The sequence below is a fragment of the Guillardia theta genome (genome assembly GCF_000315625.1).
Source record: "Guillardia theta CCMP2712 unplaced genomic scaffold GUITHscaffold_135, whole genome shotgun sequence".
Taxonomy (NCBI): domain Eukaryota; class Cryptophyceae; order Pyrenomonadales; family Geminigeraceae; genus Guillardia; species Guillardia theta.
The window spans coordinates 51,635-73,666 of NW_005434539.1; the positions used below are offsets into that span (position 1 = coordinate 51,635).

General features: G+C 53.4%; 6 protein-coding genes across 6 annotated transcripts; 3 read left to right on the top strand and 3 right to left on the bottom strand.

Annotated features, from left to right (window-relative positions):
- The first annotated feature begins 789 nt into the window (after positions 1 to 789).
- Positions 790 to 2,105, top strand: GUITHDRAFT_155604 (hypothetical protein). Its single transcript, XM_005821903.1, has 10 exons — positions 790 to 860; positions 934 to 1,036; positions 1,103 to 1,224; positions 1,263 to 1,308; positions 1,364 to 1,428; positions 1,488 to 1,544; positions 1,592 to 1,654; positions 1,708 to 1,873; positions 1,900 to 1,971; positions 2,057 to 2,105. The coding sequence occupies exons 3-8, from the start codon at positions 1,217 to 1,219 to the stop codon at positions 1,871 to 1,873; spliced, it is 405 nt and encodes a 134-aa protein (XP_005821960.1). The 5' UTR covers positions 790 to 860; positions 934 to 1,036; positions 1,103 to 1,216; the 3' UTR covers positions 1,900 to 1,971; positions 2,057 to 2,105.
- A 4,309-nt stretch (positions 2,106 to 6,414) lies between these two features.
- On the top strand, positions 6,415 to 7,562 carry GUITHDRAFT_155605 (hypothetical protein). The gene is made up of 5 exons (XM_005821904.1): positions 6,415 to 6,521; positions 6,569 to 6,797; positions 7,010 to 7,083; positions 7,240 to 7,338; positions 7,400 to 7,562. The coding sequence occupies exons 3-5, from the start codon at positions 7,048 to 7,050 to the stop codon at positions 7,463 to 7,465; spliced, it is 201 nt and encodes a 66-aa protein (XP_005821961.1). The 5' UTR covers positions 6,415 to 6,521; positions 6,569 to 6,797; positions 7,010 to 7,047; the 3' UTR covers positions 7,466 to 7,562.
- Positions 7,563 to 10,873: 3,311 nt separating this feature from the next.
- On the top strand, positions 10,874 to 11,588 carry GUITHDRAFT_155606 (hypothetical protein). The gene is made up of 3 exons (XM_005821905.1): positions 10,874 to 10,988; positions 11,158 to 11,192; positions 11,240 to 11,588. The coding sequence occupies exons 1-3, from the start codon at positions 10,904 to 10,906 to the stop codon at positions 11,327 to 11,329; spliced, it is 210 nt and encodes a 69-aa protein (XP_005821962.1). The 5' UTR covers positions 10,874 to 10,903; the 3' UTR covers positions 11,330 to 11,588.
- Positions 11,589 to 11,637: 49 nt separating this feature from the next.
- On the bottom strand, positions 11,638 to 14,335 carry GUITHDRAFT_118822 (hypothetical protein; the record flags this gene model as incomplete). Its single annotated transcript, XM_005821906.1, has 3 exons — positions 11,638 to 11,675; positions 11,735 to 11,813; positions 11,864 to 14,335. 3 exons carry the CDS (start codon positions 14,333 to 14,335, stop codon positions 11,638 to 11,640), a joined length of 2,589 nt encoding a protein of 862 aa, XP_005821963.1.
- Positions 14,336 to 14,751: 416 nt separating this feature from the next.
- On the bottom strand, positions 14,752 to 15,380 carry GUITHDRAFT_155607 (hypothetical protein; the record flags this gene model as incomplete). Its single annotated transcript, XM_005821907.1, has 2 exons — positions 14,752 to 15,037; positions 15,118 to 15,380. Coding segments are annotated over 2 exons (446 nt in total), but the record flags the coding sequence as incomplete, so codon positions are not given.
- Positions 15,381 to 16,996: 1,616 nt separating this feature from the next.
- On the bottom strand, positions 16,997 to 19,637 carry GUITHDRAFT_158776 (hypothetical protein; the record flags this gene model as incomplete). The annotated part of the gene is made up of 5 exons (XM_005821908.1): positions 16,997 to 17,129; positions 17,357 to 19,219; positions 19,251 to 19,357; positions 19,405 to 19,460; positions 19,514 to 19,637. 5 exons carry the CDS (start codon positions 19,635 to 19,637, stop codon positions 16,997 to 16,999), a joined length of 2,283 nt encoding a protein of 760 aa, XP_005821965.1.
- Positions 19,638 to 22,032: the final 2,395 nt, after the last annotated feature.

A 22,032-nucleotide genomic window follows, 5' to 3' on the forward strand; every position in this document is an offset into this window, starting at 1 on the left:
GATAGATACAGTTCTGTGCGGCTGCGGCCGCCGTCCGATCCGATGAGAGTCACCGGGGGCGCCGCGGGCCGGTGATCGGACCCGCCGCCGGGGGGCCACCGTGATAACGGTACGGTCCGGTCACGGCACTCAACGCCGCCGTACTATCATATCCTTTCACTCAATCAAGCCTAAGGAACGGTTACTGAGTTAGTAAAACTGATCACGGTACGAGGACCGTGACAATTAACTGAGTTAGCCCGGATTCAGAGCAGACCGGGTACTACCGGCGGGCGGCGCCCGGCCGCTACCGTACGGTCACCCGGGTTTTACTGAGTGCGGTAGTACAGAGCGGCCTGCCAGCCGCCGGGAGGCCCTTCCGAAGTTCGGCTGAGCCGGGAGCCGGGAGCCTGACGGCCGCCGGTGTGCAGTATCGGATTGGACCGTCCCGGATCGTCACGGCGTCGTGCCAGCGGCGCCGGCGAGAGAAGAAAAGACGGCCCGTACAGTGAGAAAAACTTGTATCAGCGAGTGACATTGGCATTCAAGTTCCTAGACCGGGAAGTTCGGACCGCCGCCCCAAGTTTCTGCCGTGCCGTACGGTACGGTACGGTAGGCCCTCACTCGGGTCAGCCAGGCACAGCCTGTGAGCTGCTCAGTGACTCGGCCCCCGGGCCGGGAGAGCAGCCCGGCCGGGATGAGGGCCGACAGGGAAGCGCCCCAAACGCATGAGAGGGATGGGAGGTAGCGCGAGGGAGGAGGCGCGAGGGAGGAGGCGCGGAGTGAGAATGACGAACAACATGGCAGATTTTGATGCACCCATGGCTTTCTGAGGTCACAAGAGAGCAATGCCGCGGGGAGCTCGTCGAGGGATGAATCCTGTACTTTCACACAATGACACGATAAAGAAACCCTGACATTTCACCATCGATCCTGCCCCTCCCCCCCTCCCAGAACTCTTGCTGGGCTATAGGGATTCTTGTCTTCTTCTCCACTATTGTAAACGGAGGGCTGGACAAGTCCGCACTAGGATCTTTCCCTTCCATTGCCCCTACAGGTAACGATTGCTCATGTTTTTGCTCCCTTGTTTGCTCCCAGACCAGAGGCTGAGGAGATTTCGAAGGCCTGCGAGTCGTTCTCAGGCCGACGCTGTGCTTGCGAGGAGGGCTGCCGGGTGCAAAGAAGGCAACCGACGAGGACTGGAGCCAGGAGTCAGAGGAATATGATGATGACAACAATGCGCAGGTCAGCTCCCCGTCTTGTGTGCTCAGTCTTACTGTAAGGCAGATAAACCAAGCCTGGGAGCAATACCTTGACGAGCAGAGGCTGGTGGATGAGATGCGGACACGTTGCTGTGCCTATGAGCTCTGATGCCCTTGCACAGAGGGATCCGCCTGAGGGCAGTGACGGATCAGAAGCCGAGGACGATCCATGGGAAGAGGGAGGAATGTGAGATGGACGACGTGTGCACACGCAGCGATGTGGCTGACGGGAATGCGTGCGAGCAGACGCGAACGAGCAGGAGGGCAGAGGGCTGATGATGGGGAGACACAGATCAGGGATCGGTGTTGTGCTGTGGTGACATGTAGGGGAGACCAATGCCTGTTGGCAGAACTCTCAACGGAGATCGAGAGATCAAGGGCCAAGATGGCAAGCAGTCCAATGGTGAAGAAAGGTAGTGCGGCACGTGCTGTCATGCTCGTGTTGATGCAGCTTGTTGTATTGCAGCGATGAAGCAGAGGGCTCCTCGGACAGTAACAAGTACTTGGACGAATCGGCTGATTCAGATGGCCTGCACCATAAGAGCAAGTTCGATGAAGTCCACCAGAGCTCGACGACGAAAGAAGAGTTCAAAGTTAGCATCGATATGCTCAGAAGGAAAGGTGCTCCCTGATACCTTGTTGAGAATGACGACGAGACAGGTGGCATGAAGAGATGAAAAATCAGCAATTAGACCAGATGAAGAGTAATCTGCTGCAGGGAGATACACAGGTTGTTCTTGTTCTTGTCTCCTTTGCTGCTTCCTTGTTCCTTAATCCTTTTTCTCTTCTTTTTCGTTGATCTTCTCATCATGCAGGCCGCACTTCAAAGCATCCACAAAGCAAACATCCGAAGTCGGGACTTCAACATGACCAACCTACTCGAATTTGGTTTCAAGTGCTTGAACGATTCCCATCCCCGGGGATCAGGCTTGATTGGACTATCGCCCGAGGAGGAAAAACGACTGGTGTACGACGAGCAGGTAGTGTCGTGCTTCATCAGTCACTAGATGGGGGCTGATGGACAATGGAACCTAGTTGACTAGTCAGGACCTCTACAAGATGTACAGGTGAAGTGTTTTCTGAAAGCTGTGAGGCTGATTGAGCCTTGACGCTTCTCTTGTAGTGGGTGGGACCCGATGGAGATCATGGAAGATTTCCGTCATCTTGAGGCCAAGATGAACACGATCAGGGTCCCAGCAGAAGTGAGTTCCTTTGCCGCCAGCATACAGATGCTGAAACGACGCTCAGATCGAAGACCTCAAGAGCGCAGTCTTCCTGAGTCTGGAAATGGGGAGGAGGCTGCTGGTCAGCCCGGGAGACTACCAGTGGAAGGACAGGTGAACTTTCTGCGCACGTTCATATCAGCTCATTGCTGGAAACTAATCTGCCCTGCCAGGCTGATCATCGAGTCCTCCAGCGCCGACACGAAGCTGAAGCTGTTTGGAGGAGACTGCGTTATAGAGGATCTGAAGCAGTTCGAGGTCGGAGGCAGCATCGGAGCACACACACGACTCTGGGGACAGTGGGCGTTGCACAGGTAGGGAGCCCTGAGCTCTCGAATTGTGCCCCGTTCTATTGTCAGTTGACGGCGTTCGCTCAGCGGAACCTGGGGGACCATGTACAACGCTTCCTTTGTGCATGAGCTGGAGACTAGGTAGGCAGGAGGAGGAAGAGAGCGGCAGCGGTGTGGGGCGGAGGGAGGGGTTAATCGAACCTGCCACAGGGGAGGGGCTGCACTGTTTATCATCGTGGGAGGGACAACAGCATTTCCATGGTCCTTCTATGGAGTTCAGGTCTGTCTTGCAGCCCTCCTCCCTCCTCCCTCCTCCCTCCCTTCTCCCATCCCTTCCTTACCTTTCCCTCTCCTCCTTTTTCTTCTGCTGCTCACTCGGGTGCAGGCTCGCTGCAGCGGAGGAATCTCCATACTTCAGGCCCAGACCTCCTTTACCTCCATCATCGGCTCCATCGTTGTGAGACATCCTCTCTTCTTTCCCGTGTACCCTCCGACAACCTCCTCCTCTTCTGCCGTTCCTCGTCACGACTCTACCGTCTCTCCTCACTTCCCTCCGTCTCTCCTAGCAGCTTCTTCCTCCTCCTCCCTTCCTGCCCTCACCAAGTTCATCGCAGGGGGGGGCATCGTCCGACCTCAACGAGACAGCCACCTACGGCATGGTGCTTATGGAACAGGCACACAGTATCCTGCAAGCCTCCACGCTGGGGTATGCGGAGATCTCCGGGATCCGCCTGCTGGGGGATGGGGTGGCGGTGCTGGACAAGTGCATCGTCTCAGGATGCAAGTTTGGGTTCAAACTGTCCGATCGCTGCAAGACGCTAGTGAGGAACTCGACGTTTGTTGACAACAACGTGTCTGCCTTCTACGTCGAGGACGAGCTGGAGCAAGGTGAGGACGGAGGGACAGAGGGGAGGAGGGAGCCATGGAAGGGACGGAAGGGACGGGAGGGACAGGAAGGACGGGGAATCGAAAGGGAGAGGGGAGGGAGGATAGAAATGTGCGAAAGAAACAAACAGAGATAGAAACACAGATAGAAAGTTTCTCTCTTCCCTCTTACAACTCGCATTCCAGAAATCCAGGTGCCGACCTCTCTGGTTCAGATGGTTGTCGCATACTCGAATGTCATTCCCAACTCTTCACTCCCGGCGGAGACAAAGAGGTCTCTACCCAGCAGGATGATCCAGCGAGTTTGGCACCAGAGGGCCCTTCCTGGGACTCTGCTGGAGAAGGTGGAGGCAGTGAACTGGCACTGTGTGTTGATGTTGGCTTCAGGGAAACAATTTCCTTCCCCTTGCAAACATCACCGAGGATCAGGTTGACCCCTTCGCCAACAAGAGCATTGACTTGTTCAGGAGCGAGATCTTGTTCAAGGACCAGGAGGAGCCTGAACAGGCCGCAAAGAAGCCCTTCGCCCCTGTCCAACATGACCACCTCCTCGTTCCCGTCCCCGAGGATAAAGCAGCGGCTGATGCGTACAGGAGGCTGCAGAAGTTCATTGACAGGTACACGGTCCATGACTATGAATCAAGACTGTGCTGACTGACAACTTTCGTAAGGAACGGGTGTAGGAAGATCTTGGCGAGAGCAAACGAGATCAACTCGCGCAATCTGACTTCCCCCTTCGTCTTCATGGTCTGCCCTTGCCCCTTCTTCCTCACCGGTATGACCCTTGCTTCAGACGAACTCGACAGGTTTCGTTGTCGTGAACTCTCAAACTCGGGAAGAGGTTGTAACATGGATGTCAGCCGTCTGCTTGCTGACTTAGTGTGTCTCAGGTTGCCGCATGGGACAAGATTGAAGCCGGGAGACCGTGAGTGACGTTTCTAACGAGCACAGAAGAGCTGAGATGATATTGAAGATACGAAGTCTTGATCTCTTGCCCTTCCTGCCACGTCAGGTTGCTCCCCCTCCGCTCTCTCAGACCCGACTGAAAGTTCATCGCAGGAGCCGCGTGAGATCAGGGCTGACGGGGAAGCTGCGGTGCAACAAGTGCAGGGCAGTCTTTCCTCGCGAGAAGACAGCAGCGGGTTAGCAGACGAGGCGCAGACGCTGCGATGACACGTCAGCAGGTGTGACGTGCGTCGGGATAGACCCCAAGGTCGACAAGTGTATGCGGGAGAATGTTGTCGGAGACAGCATACAAGAGGTGCGATGCAAGGCTTGCTCCTGTTGTCCTGTCCCGTCCTCCGCTCCCTGCTGCCTCGATCACCTGACCTCCAGCTAGGTCGATGCTACCACTCACGCTATCCTTCCCCTCCCCGGGAACAAGTTTGCAGTTGTGAAGAGACCTGAGAAGATTGATGTGGAGAAAGAGAAAACGTCGAACAAAACAAGCCTGGCAGCCCAGCTGCAGGAGATCAAGAAGAAGGCTTCAGATGCACATCAGAACAAGTCAACCACGAGCCCTTGGATGGAAAACATGGCCAAGTTGCTGGAGAAAGGGAAGGTTGAGTGGAACTTGGAGACACGGGAGATGGTAAGGAGGGAGGACAGATGAGCGAGGTTCGTATGCTCACCTTGACTGCAGATGTTCAACTCGAAGAATGAAGAGAAAGAGAAGGAGGAGGAGAAAGCAAAAGAGCCGGAGCAAACAAGGTTCGTGCGAGCTTGTCCCGAGGCCTCTTGAGACTGATAGCTTCAATGCTGTGTCGCTGCTCCCCATGGCAGGGAAGAGGTGGAGGGTCCAGGTGAGAGAGATCAGGCTGGGTAAGACCGTCTGACGCGAGCTTGGCAGAGCTGGAGAGGAAGGAGGAGGAGACCGGTCCTCGTCTGACGCTCATGACTGGTGCTGGGCATGAAACGACAAGCTCTCGGGTGAGCTTTTCTCACTGTGATTGCAGGGAATACAACTGGAAATCCCATTGTCGATCGCGTTCTCAAAGATCAGGTCAGCCTGTACCATGTGCTGATAGCATCTGACACGACGGCTGTCATCAGGGAGTAATCATGACTGGTGATGACCGTCCGTTCGGTATCAGAAGCCCGACAGACGTTCGTCAAGAGGTGGAGGAGTCAAGAGATGGAGAGCTAGCAGCCCGCCAGGTCAAGGACGCGTACACTACCCAGGACGTGGAAGAAGGGAATGAGCAGGAGCATGCAGCAGGGAAGGGAGCAAGTGCATCATGGGATGCTGTAAAGGAAGGAAAGGATGACTTGGAATGGTCGGATTCACAACAAGATTCTTCACAAGTCCAGAAGGACATTGAAAGAGCTTATCTCCAGTATAAACAACAACACCCCGTCAATCCCCAGGTCAGGTCTTGCTCAATCAAAAATGAAGTTGATGATGGTTGTGGTTGTGGTTGTGTGTTGGATTGTGAGTGGTGAGGAGAAGTATTGTTAGAGAATGTGATCATCGAAGGTTTTGTTTTATGATTAGACATGATATCGCGTTTTTTGATTGTGAGACATTTTTCAGTTGATCAAGGAGATGAGGCAATATCGGCAAAATTTGTCTGATATTCAGGTCGATAAGCTGACTTGAAATGCCGCGTGCTGAAATTTTCTACATTGATCAGAACTACACCTTCGACTTCAACTTCACAGGAGGCGAGAAATTCCGAGACAACGCCCAAGTGCTTTCCGCGGCTTTTGAGATGTGGAAGAAGAAATCGAAGGGGAGAGGAAAGGCGGAGCAAGACATTGTTCTTGGAGACAACGAGCTGCAGGGGGAAGACAAGGAGGACGAGGAGGACGAAGAATATTCGGCGGACGAGGAGGGGGTCAGAGGGCTTGAGCCTTCGCTGCTCAAGAGCTTCAGGCGGCAGGTGCTGACTGGAGTGCACCGAGCATGCTTGTCACTTTCAACTTGTAGATGGAAACTGCGGAGAACTTCTTTCAGAGTGTTGTAGGTCGCAAGGTGACGGCGGAGGAAGTGGAGGAGGAGAACCAGAGGAACAAGTGGAGTGGTTGGACAGGAAGAGGGAGGTGGAGCTCAGTTGAGAGTGACGGGGGGGGGAGGGCTTCAGTAGGAGCAGGAGCAGCAGGGGAAGATTCTAATCACTTTTGTTAGTTCGACAACCCAGAGGAGCAACAGAGTACAGGTGCTCCTTCTCCCCTTCCCCTACCCCTGCTCCGCTCCCCATCCTCCACGTTCACAAGCTGCCTTCCAGCGCAACTATTCTTCCCTCTTCCTTGTCTAGGCTGCGCACGCCTTTCCATCATATCCAGCCATGCTCTTCCTTTTGTTTGGTCGCTCTTGCAGCTACCTACTGCTCTGAGTCGTGATTGGGCGGGCTGACGGCAAGACTGGCAGGACAAGAGCTTCGCTCGCATTTCATAGAGCTTGGAAAGATGAAGACCGAGCTACACGAACCTGACGAGCCTTGGGTGCCGTCCTCCCTCCCTCCCTCCCTCTGCCTCTTCCTATCTCCTCTCTCCCTCTTCCTTTCTTTTCCTTCCCTTTCTCCCTCCTCCACCTCCTCCCCCGACCCGCACCTCCTGTTCTTGAAATGGTTGCTCGCAATCTGACTCTCATCATTCCAGCCTGAGGAGCTCAGGGAGCAGGTGCACGACCTCAAGCTGAAGCTGAAGCAGCTCATGTCAGAGATTTGGATCTACTGCGAGTCTGGAGGCTTCGAGAGGGTAAGAGAAAACCTTCTTTAAGAGAAACCCTCCTGGCTTCCTGCTTGACTCGTCCTAACAGGGTGAGCCTGTGGATGTACCGGCGATGATGAAGACTCTGCGCACAATGGGCCTCATGGACAGATGACTTCCGACATGCGCACGATCACGCTGATAGCATGCCGCTCCAGTGCTCGCTGCTAGTACCAGGCCGCACTGAAGTAATAGATCAAAGGTGTCGCTCTCAGAGTTGCCTGTGTCGTTGGCCGCAGTCTTCACTGAGTCCCGCCGGGCAGTGAAGCCTGCGGCCAGTGTGAGTACCGCATGCCAGGCCATCACGCGGCTGACAGTGAGCCTCCGAATCTGGCCCAATGATCCGATCGGGGGCCGCACACCGAGTCGGGGCCCAGTAGTGGCCCCAGCGTACTGGCCGCGGGCAGGCCGCTAGCCGCTGACTCAGTGAGCCTTGCCTCCGGCGGCAGTGCCGGCGGCGGGCCGCGGCCTGGCCGGGCGGCGCCCCGGCGGAGCACCGGCCGTTGAATAATAATTGCTCGGAGGGCCGCCTCGTAAAGCCTTTTTAGGTTGAATATCTTTCTGTGGAGGGTTTAAAAGTGTACCTCGTATGACTGGTTCGCCTAAAAACAGCCGAAAGGTATCCCAATGAAATGGCGATATTTCAGTTTTGAAAAAGTTGCGGGCATCCCCAAATATCAAAAAGACGTGATTTCACAGAAGCTCTAGACCTCTCGATTCGAAATCCTTGAGTTTCACAAACCGCTGGCAAATCAGCAACCCTTGGCCAGGGGAAGCAGCGGAGTCTCGTCTGTCTGACTTCCTTGATCTCCCCCTCTCTCCCGTCGTCCTTGCTCCATCCACTGACACCTCCCTTCACTTCACTGTCCTTCCAGTCCCTGCTGAGCAAGTTGCACATATGGCAATCCCTCCTGCCCACCTTCCCTTTCCTCCTCCTCCTCCTCAAGTCGTGACCATCAACCCCCGCCCTCGCAACACATCTCGCTCTACCCCCGGCGATCTCCTCCCCCCCGTCAGCGTCTCCCTCGAATCCTTGCAGCCTCTCTTCTCCCGTAGTCAAGAGGACGCCGCCGCCTTCCTGGTGAGGCCCCACCATGCTTGTGCTGTGCGCTGGCTGACTGTGCGATGCGATCAGGGCGTGTCTCTTACGAGCCTCAAGAGCGCTTGCAGGCGTATCGGCATCGCCCGCTGGCCGTACACGAGGAGGACGTACAGCAGTCTGGACGCACGTCAGATAGAAGGAGAAGTAGAGGAAGATCAGATTGCCGTCCGCCCCGGACAGTCTCCTAGTATGATGAGTTCTGTAGATGGCACAGAGAGTCAAAGTGACACCACGATGTTCGATCAAGTCGACGAGGAAGAGCAAAGTGGAGGAGACAGAAACGAGGATTGGAACGTCTATCTTGAACTTAATTCTCCTCATAATCGTGACGACCAATATGGACAAGGCGAGGAGAAGCAGGGAGAGATAGATGGATTGCGGCAGGCTCCGCTTTCAGGAGAAAGGCTCTTCACACCTGAGTGGTTGGCTCTATTTATGCGGCTAACGGACGAAGACATTGAGCTAGGGTTCTGATCGGTCAAGGGCACACAATTCGCTGATGGAGCCGATTTAGATGAATGACAAGACGACCAATGGTTCCGAGTTCAACGAGTATCATAGTATATTTCAACTGCCGCAGTGAAGCCTTTCAAGTTTTTCAAACGGCAAGCGCCCTTCAAGTGTTGTTTTCCATCTAAGATGATGAAGTTGAATGAATATTTTATTAGAAAATTTTCACAATCACTGACCTCAGAATCGGCCGGGCCGGGATCCGCCGGCGGAGTCCAGCGGCCGCGATTGGCCCGGGCCCGCCAAGTCACAGTGGTGACTCGCCCGTAGTCGGACGGGTCAGTGTGTCCGCCCGGTCACCAGTAGTACCGTAACCGTACTGTGCGGCGGCCAGGACAACGCGCCGCGGGCCCGGTTGACTCCGGCCGCGGCCCCGGCCGACTCGGCGGCGAGTCGGACTGCCAGTGCCAGGAGGAGTCCGGAGGCTACTGAGTGGTAGTTAGTCAGAGGCACGCGCGTGACGCGTGCCGCGGGCAGTTCACTGGCCGCGGGAGTCGCCGGACCGACGGTCCGACGGCGGCGTCATACCGTACGGTAGTGTAACCGTGAACCGTGAACCGTGCCCCCCCCCCCCCCACACACACACACACCGTGCCGGCCCGGGCGCGGGCCCGGCGGCGCCGGTGACTCACTCGGTTCAAACCAAGCCGGGCTCTGCCCTGAGTGTCGGACTGCTGGGCCCCGCCCCCCGGGCCCCCGCCGTAGCCGGGACTCACTGTCAGTGACTCGGGACCTGGACTCCCGAGACGGTCCGATCGGTCCGATCGGCCGAGTACTCGGCTCAAACTCCCGTTCGTACTTGTTCACCCCAAACTTAACTGATACCTTCACTTAACTCCGTAGTAAGTTTTGAGAGCAGAAGTACCGAAACAATTATAGTCAATGACTTTGATACTACCATGATTGATGCACCCCCTGGTACTGGTTTCACTACCAGGTTCTAGAACAACTACCATGATCCAAAATGTAGGGGTGGGTATGAAAAATGATAATCTAAAAAAGGTGGGGGTCGTCGAATCTGGAAGTTCTGTAAACAAATCATGCCAAGAGATGAAATTTACCGAATCATGCTATAGTAAATTATGGCAGAGTCAGGACCCTTTGATTCACAAACAAAATCGTCCGACCAAGTGCCATTAAATATTGAAAAAGGGGGTAGGGTGAATGACAAGGAGGGGAGTAGCAGGGTAGGGGCCTTTGGGATAGGGGTTACAAATCAACTATGGGGTTGGGGTGGATAAATTGTGGGTGGTCCAATGGGGAAAGCGTTGACAATAAAGGGTAGGGTAGTAAGGTTGTAGGGGGTAGGGGGTAGTGCTGCTCGAGCTGAGGCCATGGGTGACGTCTGAAAGGGAGTGAAGTGAGCGGGGATGAGGCCACTTTATTGAGGCATGGAGGGCAGCGACAGAGAATACAGATTCTTCTATTGGGGTACTAATGTAAATGGACAATGTGTTGAGGTCCGCCCTTGGAGGACGGGGGACGGGTTAACATGCGGGGGGAAATATGGAGGAACCCACGAGAACGCATGCGTGCAAGGGAGGGAGAGGAGGGAGGGGAGGGAGGGGAGAACAGAGAAATTTCTGTGCTCTCATGGGATATTCTGACTGTTGTCCATGCGCTCAATGGTTGTAATGGATGGAACAAGTCTTTGCATACAAACGAATTGATAACGAATGAAGCGTGGAGTGGCGAGGGGCAGTTTCGGGAGCTAGGAGGTAGCGAGCAGGGCTGTAATGATAACAAGTTAAATGCATGGTGGAAAATAGTCTAGAATCGCACCAAGCAAGGGCAAGCTCAGGATGATCGCAGGGGAATCAGAAGAATTTGAGTTCATGACGAAATGGTGGCCGTTTTATTAACCAGTCTTCCTTCTGCACAAGCGCGCACTCCTAACTTGTTTGTTGTTTCAGACATTTCTCTTCAAAATCTCACATAGCCATGTCTGGATCAAGGAAAGGAAGTCTCAAGCAGAAGAGTGAACGCTTTGACTCGAACATCAACAAGCGGGGGAATGTGAAGCTCTGTAAGTGCCTGATTGTTTTGTTTACAAACTCCCATACGAGCCCCCCCCCCCCCTGTGTCGATTTTTTGCCTCCCTGTCTGGTAGAAATGATTCAGCCGTCTCTCTACCACTTCGTTTGTGATCCTTGCAGAAGCTGGTATGTTCATATCTGACCTGAGTTGCTTGTCAGCCTCCAAGAAGGAGAAGCAGTTCACTGTCGGACCGGTGAGAAAGCTCTTGCGCCCTCCTCTTTGTCTCATCCTCTCCTTCAGATTGTACTTGCCTTCTTCTTGTTTGTGGTCGTCGGATCCTCGCTCCTTCAGATCATCCGTCAAGCTCAGAGCGGTCAGATGGAGGGATAAAGTGATGTGAAATCTCGATAGGTCACAGTCCCAAGTGAATGAAACAAACCATGAATGAGCAAGAGCGATAGGGAAACAGGGAAATGACGAGGAACCAAGAAGAGGAGGGTCAAGGAGCGAGATCACGGATGTGAAGGCGTTGTTTGTGAGGTTTGAGTGGAGAGAGGGAGTGCACCTATGTTGTCGTAGGCGAGTCAGGTCAAGATGCGCCGAGTTTCTTTCATTCTGATGACTGCACGTTGAGATGCAGAAGAAGTTTGACGCTCTGCCTTCCCCGATCCTCCAGCGTCACCTCAACTCTCCCTCCTCTACTCTGCCGCCACAGCCTCGAGGGAGTAGTGATAGTCTGCCCCATCATCTTGGGGATGCCTACTCGCCCTCCTCCTCTTGCCCGTCCCATCACACCGTGACAGGTCAGCATGACCTTGTCGTCATTAAGGCGCAGAGAGCTCGCCGCTTCCTGCCATGTCGCCGTGTGTTGACCCTGCGGCACGATGAGTAGGAGCAGGAGCCTTCACCTCCAGTTAGTTTCACCTGTGACTCCTCCACTCGCGTCATGCTCGTCTTCAGCGTCTCCGTCAGTGTAGCTGACCTGCTGGACATGGCAAAGATGGTGACTTGGAGGAGGGAAGGAGGCTCTTCGGACCGGATCACCACAGCTCGCAGGATAGACAGAGAGACAGCGGCCGAGTCAGGGCGATGAGAGCAGGGGAGGAAGAGAGTCCGAGCGGAGGACTGGAGCTCAGCAATCTCATGTCCAACAACGTCCATCCACTCAGCGAATCTCTTCCTGTGATACAGTGACTCCAGCCTCAGTTTGCACATCTCCTCCATAGTCTCCAGGTGCAGCCGAAGAGACGACACAGCTAGAGCGATCATGTCCTCCAGCTCTTCCTCTTCGTCCCGCTCTGCTGGATGGGTCTGGCCCTGCGAGGAGGAGATCTCCTCCAAGTCGAGGATGTGCAGCCCTGCTGCGATCTTCTTTTCGAGCACGCTTGTCGCATCTTTCAAGTTATCTGTTGGCCTTGCAGCCCTAGCTACCTGTCTCGGCTGCTTTTCTTGCAGCATGCTCGTGAACAGGTCCTTGAGCTCTCTATCCAACTCTGACAGCTGAGAGGAGAGCATGCGGGCTGCGGGTAACACCGACATGTCCTCTAACCCTCCGCTAGGTAGTCGCCTTACAGCAGCCATGGGAGTCACGAAACCTTCGCCCATGCCGCCACTTCCCCGTGAGCTCCTACCGCCCGCAAGCTTGTCGAGCCCTGACGAGATTGCGCAGCAGAGCTGCTGGCAGGAGCTTTGGAGCTCCGGGTGAAACTTGTCGAGTCTGAGGTCAGAGGAGGCGTTGAGGAGGAGGTCGAAGAAGGAGAAGCTGAAGCTCTTGCCTCCAGTCGTCGCCATCTCAATCCCGACACACAGCTGGTACAAGTCTGTAAGCAAGCCTCTCAACACCTCCATGCTCTCAGTCATGCCGACTTCGCTCGATCGGACATGCTGCTTGAAGTACCGATACGTCTCTTGCTTGACCTTGTCGAGCTCATGTCCCATGAAGTTCAGCTCTTTGAAGATCTCGAGCGTGAAGGGGAAGAGCAGAGTCTCCGACTGCTTCGCCTTGTCAAGCGTCACATAGATTGACTCCAGCTGGGAGCGCAAGGACTTCACTTCCTCGTCGTGCTCTCGAATCATCTCTTGTATCCACTCTTGATCATCCTCTGGGTCAGCCGGGCACGTCGCCAAGAGGTGGGGGTTGGCGAGCTGAGAACTATGCTGCCTCTCATTTGACGAGGTTCTTCTGGCAAACTCCACCAGCTGGGCTGAGCGGTTGACGTCGAAGCAATGCTCCATCCTCGACACGTCATCAACAGCCTTGACGTGCAGCTTCAGACACTCTTCTGACTTCTGCTTGACCTTGAAGCTCAAGAACTTGTTCTCGTGCACTGAAGTGCTCAGGGCATGCTCGATGCTCTGGTTTCTTTCTTGCAGCTGCAAAGTTGCTGACTGCACCTGCAGCAGACTGCTCTCCACACCGGCAAGTTTCTCTTCAGCACTTCTCAGCTCGTCGCTGAGTTGATAAAACACCCGGTCATTCTCCCACTTATTTACAAACAGCCTTCGCTCCATCGACTTGTTCTCTGATTGGAACTTGTCCATGTTGGATGAGTTCTGAGCAGAGAGTTCTTCTAACTCTGCTGTCATCTGGTAGATAGCGCTGGATGCCTCCTCCAAGTCTTCAGACAGTCGGCTTGTTTCTATCCGGCTCTCGAGCAGCTTCTGCCGCAGAGTTTTGTTCTCCGCTTGCAAGCTCTGATTCCTCTGCTGCGTCTCGTCCAGCTCCTCCAGCAGCTGGCACTCCTTTTGGCTAGCGTAGTAGAGATCTTGCTTCAGCCTCCACACCTGATCCTCGTACATGGACGTCAACTCGTTCTTCTCGACAATGAAGTTCAGCTCCATCTCTCTCGTGAACTCCAACAGCTCTCGCTCCAAGGCCATCATGTCCTGCTTCGCCCGGTCCGCCATTATCTCACAAGCTCTCTTCACCTCATCCGAGGTCTTGTTGCCGTTCCCGTAAGGATCCCTCCCCCCGTCACTCGCGTCGAAGCTTTCGCTGTTCGCCTCCTCCACGCTGATTGAGTTTCTTGCTCGCAGCGCCTCCTCTATCGATGATCGTGACGGCGACGTCTTGCTGATCAGCTCATGCCACAACCCCAGCTCCCCCTCCGCGCTCCCCCGCCCATCTTCCAACATGTGCGAGCGATTGCGCGAGCGCTCGGGGGTGCGGAGGATCTCGAACTTCTGGGAGAAGCACTCGCTTACAAGAGGCTCCTGTGCTCTGACGGCTGTCGACGCGTCCGGCGACTCCAAATCAACACTTGAAAGCAAGTCTGAGGACCCGAGGCCGTCAACAGTTAGTGTGAGATGACTGAAATGCTGGTCAAGAGTCTCATCTAGCGTCTCCCCCGTATCAGCATCTTCTTGCTCAATCGCTCTCTCGTCGCTCTCCTCCATTGCAACTAGGGGCAGCTGGACGCTACTACAACCACTGGTCGTACATCCATGTACTGATTCAGTTTGGTTCTAGCTGTCAAGGTCGGTAACAACCAATGTGAGGAGCAACAGGAGCTGGTCAAGGTCGCATGAAACAAGAGGCGGTCGGCAGCTGGTCCACCTCGTCTCCTCTCTCCTCTTCCCATCCTCCTCCCGCCATCTTCATCACCTTAGTGAGATATTCCTCCATGCCCGAGTTTCCGTCCGGCACGCAAGGACCTACTAGACCTACACGAGGCTGCGCCGAGCCTGCATCTCATTGACACTGAAGTAGCCGCCGGGCGGCCGTACGGTCGTGACAGCAGTGCCCACACTAGCAGAGGTCAGACGAGAACTGATGGGTCAAGCAGATCAAGGGAGTGAAAGAAATCATGTGGTGCAATTTAGTTCAGATTCATATCTTTTCAACAAGACGTGAACTCTAGAGCCGGAATCAGTTAGTTTGGCACAAGACGAGAAGCTCACTGGAGCTACGCTAGCTCAGCACATGAACCCTCCCGAGTCGTCGCGGCCATCAGGCCCAGGCATTCCGCCCGCGCCACCTCGACCAGCTGGAACTTTGTACATGTTGGCCGGAGACATGGGCCCCTTCTGTCCAGGAGGCATCTGTTGCTGCTGCATCGGGCGACCGCCCGGTGCCTGGTGAGGCTGTGCACGACCAGCCTGCAAGCGAAGACAGTTAAAACCAAACCTGGAAAGGAACATAGCAAGAGGAGGAACAAGGGAGGACAAGAAGGAATCACCTGATTATAAACCTTGTCAGAGATGTTGGGGCGACCCTGGCTCTCGTGAAGCGAAGGAGTGAACACCTGATTTGCGCCGAGGGTGGTCGGGTTGGCATCCGACGGGCCATGCTTGTCATGGGAGGAGTGGTTGGCAATCAACCTCTGTGGCTGTCGAGATGCCTCAGAGCAAGCCTTGGTCAGGTGAAGGTTCCAGTCGAACTTGTCGTATTTGATAATGAAGTTGTTGGATCGCGCCACGTCCATGAGCTCCTCCTTCATTCCTTCCGGCATGAATGAAGCATAGTAGGCCTACAGACATGTCAGGATCCCTAAGCATGCCGCATCAACTCTCTTACAAGGATCTCCTGCTTATTGAAGCCGAAGTCATCTTTGTACCACTTGAAGATCTTTGGCAGGACGACTTCGCACACTCTTCGCCCCGAGCCCGAGAAGGACGCAGCCTGCTGCATGCGGAGGCGGTTCTTGGGGGCATTGGTTGTCAAATATTCTATCGCAGCCTGTTGCAAGGTTAGGAGTCTTCGTTAAGACAAGGGCATTTAGTTTCACCTGCTGCAAGTCTTCATCCAGTGTCTCAGGCTGGTAAATGCGAATTCTGGGGGAGGATGCACACCCCAAAGATAACGCAAAATGTACACGAGGCTCAGGTGCCCGGCTCTTGTCCGATTTCTTCGGAAACTTTGCGCGAAGAACTCTACAAAACAATCGTTCCTGCCCAACCCATTAGCAGACAACCAACAGATGATTGAGCGGAATACCTCGATTTCCGCCAACGAATAGTTGTAAGCAGCAATCATGTATTGGTTGTCGCGAGTGAAGGGAATCTTCTGAGACTTGAAGTCTGTGTTGTCCACGCTTCCTCTCACCACATGAGCATGCAAAACCATCAAGTTGTAGGCATTGAGGAAGAAGGCAAGGAGCTGTATTCTGCTTAGATCGTTGATATTCACCAACTGCAATTCAGCAGCAGCAGCGGTAAAGTTGTTCAATTCCTCCGAATCCTTCAGATCGTATCCAGGGCGGTTACTCAAGCTCAACCTGAGATTGAGCATCGTGTACAGAAGCTCTGAAACCACCAGGAGAGGTTCTCGAGCATTCTGGAACCAGATTGATCTGCAGTTCAATAGAGGGCCTTCCTTCTCATCTTCGTGGAACCTGAACAAAGCGTTGGGATCCTCGAGGGGCTTTGTGAGAGAGCCCGTAACTTGTCTGAAGACTCCGACTGCAAGAAGTTTCTGCCCCAACAGAAGTGCAACGGACCTCGAGAGTTGCTGGTTCTTCTCCTTCTCAGCTTCGGAACCAAAGAGAGCACGAGCCGCATGCCCTCGCAACCATTCAATTGCAGCTTGTCCACGAAAAGTATTCGGATGAACTTTCAAGAAAGACTTGTGGTCTTTGATCATCACTGCCTGCCTGATGGCCGAAGCCAAAAGATCAACATGAAACAAGAGGGCTTCCGTGATGCCTTCGGCGTGAACCTAACAACAGTTCAGTAACACTCGTCGTAACACGAGAGATGAAATGAAAAACACCTGGATGCGAATACAAAGTGGGGAAACAGGCGGAACGTCGTCGGGCGCAGTGAGAGCTTGGTTCCTTTTGTTGTCAGCCGGAGTGATGGCGAGGTCCTCAGGAGTGTCTGAGGGCTCATCCTTCCCTTCGTCTTCGATGTATCCTTCGACATCCTGGGCATCGCCTTCGCCCTCATCTGATCCTTCATCCTCAAGCCCTTCCAAGACTGCAGCTCTGGAGTTGGCAGCAACCTTCAAGTAAAGATCAGCCTACCAGCACGTACAGCCTCACAAGATTGTACCTGACTGGCTTTCTGAGCTGCAGCTTGACGCTGGGTCGCGGCATCAGCTGCTTGCTGACAGACCGATCACTGAAGACGAGGACAAGAAGAAAGATCATACTTGCTGTTGAAGCTCAGCTGCTGCACTTTTGCGTGCTTCTTCTTCCCGTCGTCGTTTCTCCTCTTCTTCGCGTCTCTTTTTCTCCTGCAAACGCACAGCCTACAGACATATGTCGTCATCCAGAGCAAACAAGCAGATCAGAAAAAGGCAAACTGACCTGCACCATCTTTGAATACTTGGCACGCGTGAAGGAGCAACGAATAAAACCCTGTAGGCGCACGACAGAAAGATATCTTCTACGCATTTCTCGCTTGTGAGCAAGCTCAAGCCTTGCCAAAAACCTGTTCCCAGCTTAGTATGTGTGAAGCGGAAATGCCATGAGATACCTGCGGCCAGCACTCTGAAGAATAACAGCCTTGCCACCAAGAAGTCGTGCGCGTTCTTTCTCCATCAAATCCACGGCTTCTCTTTTCAAGAGGATCATAGTCTTGCCCAAACGGTATTGCTTGGGTGCAAGCTTCATGTGCTGGACCATTGCCAAGCACTGCTGTTTGCTGTCGCCCATCTTGCAAGCTTCGGGACAGATCACAGCGAATGTTCCAACAAAGTCATGATGTACAAAACGAGCTGGATAGCTTTCCCTCGCCATTCTTACAGCTTCAATGACACCACCACATCTCAGCTGTTCGATGGCCTTTTGGTCATTGAACAAACTCGCTTTCTTCTCAGCGTTCGGATTCACACAACGGACGAAGTGAGGATCAGCTGCATTGATCGCTTCCATCAGCGAGGATAGGTCGGTCTTGAATGTGGCAGAAACAGATTTGTACGCAACACTGCCACCTCCGCCTCCTCCCTTTCGTCCTGGTTTCATCGAAGCAGCTGCTGCCTCCGCAGCTGAGTTGTCGAAAATCTGCTCAAAGAACTTTGACGAGGAAGTCTGAAGCATCTGAACGAGGTCAACGGCAAGGATGTCCTTATTTTTCTCACAGAAACCATCAATATCATACGCTACTGAACCAGCATAGTGGTTCACAATAAAACTGCGATTGTTTTTCTTAGGGTCAGCAAAATGGCCATTAGATTTGATTTGCGGGGTCTGAATGAGCTTCTGCAAGAAGGTGGCATCATCTCCCTTGGGCATGATACAGACGTCATCAAGACAAGCCTGTACACCCCAGCCTTTCGCCTCAATGAGATCAACACAGCCACTGTTGTCAACAAAATCCGATTCCACCAACTCAATGCCTTCCTTGGCATACAACTGGCGCTCAAGCATGAAGTTGTAGTGGTTGAAGTGCAGCTGCAGTTTTTCGTTCGCATAGTTGATGCAGAACTGTTCAAAATGATTGCTCTCAAATACCTCGAATCCGAAAATATCCAAAACGGAAACTTGCATCGTAACAGTATTGGTCTTCAATTTCAAGGCCGTGTTGACGCATTTTACAATGTAGTCGAAAAGTTTCGAGTACAGGGCTTTAGCCAAAGCGTCACGGCATTGATTTGCTTTTTCAGCTGTTTCTGGCTTCATCATAACGTCTGTTCCAGCTGTGATCATCCTTTCACAAATAGCTTTCTTCACAGCGTTGGGATCAACCCTCAGCAGTTGCGAAACAGCTTGCAAGTGACGATCAGTCTCCATAACAGCGTTACCATCCGAATTTTCAGAAATCCTTAGATTCCCAACATGAAGAACCACTGAAACTGCTGCGAAAATATTTTGCTGACTTGCTGCATCAAATCCAATGAAGTGCAATGCTTGCTTCGTCCTGTCAAAGCTCTTGGTGTCATCAATACCAGAAGCTGTCAGACATGTCTTGGAATAATTGAAATTGGTTGCCTCAGCAAGGCCGAGATCCTTCAACATCTTTTGCTGTGAAGATGCACCGCAAACTTGGTAAAAAATATGGTAGTTCCTCTCACCCGCTGTTTGATGGATAACCCTAGCCTTTTCAAGCAAATATGTTTTGATCTCAGCTCCAGCAATCGTGCCTTTGCGATCGAAATGGACATTGATCCATTTGCCAAAACGACTGGAGTTGTCGTTTCTCAAAGTTTTGGCATTTCCGAAAGCCTCCAATACTGGGTTGGTAAGCATGACCTGTTGTTCGATGGATGCAGAAGCACCCGTGCGGTTTTCGCCAACTGCTGTCAAAACTTGAAGCACAAACTTGGTACTTTCGGTTTTGCCAGAACCAGACTCTCCAGAGATGAGAATACACTGATTTTTCCTGTCTCCAACAAGGGATCTGTGCAATCGGGATGAGCAAAGCAGATCACGAGAATAGACAATACCGATATGATTTGGCTGCAATGTCGAAAATGTGAGGTGCTTTCGTTCGACCTGCCTTGTATGCTTCCATGACATTAATGTTGTAGATGTCCACCTAGCGACAATCCTTCAGTTGCAATCATTCAAGGAAAGGACTCTTACTTGTCTCCAAGGATTCACAGCGATCAAAATGGGCCCAGTGTATGAATAAACATGGCCTGACAAGCAAACAAGTTTGAACGGAGTCGATAATCTGAGACCAATCAATAACCTTGCCAATAGCGAACGCGGAGGGAGTGCAGGATGTTCGGCTCGTCAAGATGAGGAAGCGTAAGAAAGTCATCTGCTGCTTCCACTGCACTAGGGTTTCGATAACAAAACTGAATCTGCGACATGGGAATTTCAGAACGCGTGAAACCTGGTTTAGGTTCGAGTGGTCTTTCACCTGCTTTCTTGGGAAAGATTTCACTTGACCGTTGGACAAGCGAAGCGTCAATTGTGTATCATTACTGTCCGTCACCTACATCGCAAGGCTCGTGACTGCTATGACTCCACGTCGAAAAAGTTACCTCGCATTCCTCCCAATAGGCATCTTTGAAAGAAACCCATCCTCGAGATGACTCTGAACTGTACCTGCGATTACGGGACATTCAGCCATCCATGCAACACATGTGAAGGAGAGAATACTCACAGAGACATGGTTTACAAGGACGCAGCCGAAAGCGTCTCAGCGTAATCAATGTTTCCGCCAACTTGCTGTCAACTTCCATACCAGTCAGGCTTTCGCAACAGATTTTCATCGCAGTGGGCAATAAGGAATTAGAAACTAAACAAGGTTCTGATCAGGCGCTTCATGATATCGTATCAGAGTAGTCAACCCTAATGCGATCCATGAGATCAAACAGTAGCATCATTCTTTTGGAACAAAGAAGGACTTGCACAAATCTATCTCAACGAGCTTTGCTATTCAGGAGCAAACAGCAAAGATGAAGAAACCAGCCAAGCCATAGCTATCCATCATTAATTGTCTCCAAAGACTTGCTTGTGTTGGACTTCTGGGGTTCTATCAAACACTCGTTGCTTAAAGCTACAAATTTTCAAATCACAGATGGGACACAAACCAGTTATGGAGTATCTACAGCTGGTTTCGTGTCTCGCACACATCCACCAAGCACCAAACTTTGAAGCAGAGATTATCACTATATATCATATCCTTCTCGTTCTTCCTCCAGCTCCTCCTCCTCCGTCATCCTCCCGTCTCCCCATCGATTTCATCAGCCTTCCCGCGGCCGCGGCGGAAGGACGGAGAGGACGCGTCGAGGTGGCAGAGCCTGTGCCTGACGGGTGGGGTACTGAAGGGGAAATTTAGGGGTAGGGGTACTATGTTACCTGCAAAGATGGCTGACCAGAACACAAAAGCTGGGGTAGTGGGGACAGAGGGGGGAGGTGAGTGAGAATAGAAAGGGAGAGAAAGAGGGTATACCATAATTTACTATATGTCTATACGAGAAAATTCACATCTATATGGATCAGAAAACCGAAGTGGCTCTTGATCCGTAAAAGTTTGGGAAAGTGGGTAGGGGGTACCTCAAATTCAAATTTTGGTTGTCGAAGATTCCCGGTGGGGGTCCCCTACCCCATCAGGTTGACTCAAACATCGCACTGACAAAAGTACCGGTACTGCAGACCACCCCACGTGGTTTTTCAATATCGACACCAGGTAGTGCACAACTAGGGGGTACCCTACGGATTACCCACCCCCGTACAACCGAAATATGTTTGTACCCATGTGCTCTAGGAATTATGTGGGGATCTCCCAGGGTGGGGTCCTCGCAAATTGGAAAGTCTGCCGTTGGAAAGGGGGTGGAGAGATGGAAAACCCAAAAGGGGGCAGCGCTGGGGTTATGATCTGGGGGGTAGTCAAAGGGACAAACTACAACTATGGGGTGGTGAATTACCGGGGTGGTCTGCGTATTGGATCTCACACCAGGGGTGGGTTCATATGCAATCTGCAACTTTAGCGTTGGGGGGGTGGGAATACAGGGGACAAGAGGGATGGAGGAATGGGTAGGTAGTGTGGTGTGAGGGTACGACGGTAGAAGGGAGGGGTGGTAGTTTGGATAGGTGGGGGTGATTGAACCAGATGGGTAGGGTGTGGTTTCTTTACTCAAAGTTAACTTAAAAATCAGTACGAGGGTGTGGTGTCCTCGAAGGGGTGAGGCGGACTTGGTGTTGACTCAGCCGGGTCACCGCCAACCAATCAACTGATATAACTAACTTGAACGGGCCGTTCGGCGGCCAGCCGGCCCCGGCGGCTGGAATCATGAGGCTGGCACTGAGCGGGCCCGGAGGCTCCGACCGCGGCCCGGCCCGGCCCGGGACCGTACCGCCGGCCGCCGCTGAGTACCGCCGTACCGTATAGTACCGTCCAGGCCGCCTGCCCGGGGAGGGCCGGGCTCCCGGGAGTACCGTGACGGTCCGATCCGCGGCCCGGCGCGGCCCGCCCGGCCGCCGGACTCAGTCCGGCGATCCGAGACCGTACGAGTCTCGGTGGCAGTCGCCCGGGGCTCAGTCGGCTCGTAGTCGCGCGCCGCGCGGCATTGGGCCATTCCGCCGGAACTTGCCTTAGCTCGGAGAGTCCCAGGCTCAGCCTGCCAGCCTTTTGAACGCGGGGTGATTAGTTACGGTCGCCGGCGGATCTTACGGCGTACGCCCGGCCGTCCGAGTCCGGCCGCCCGGCGGGTCTCGCCCCGGCCCCGGCCCTCAGCGGCCCCGGCCGGGCCGGGGCCG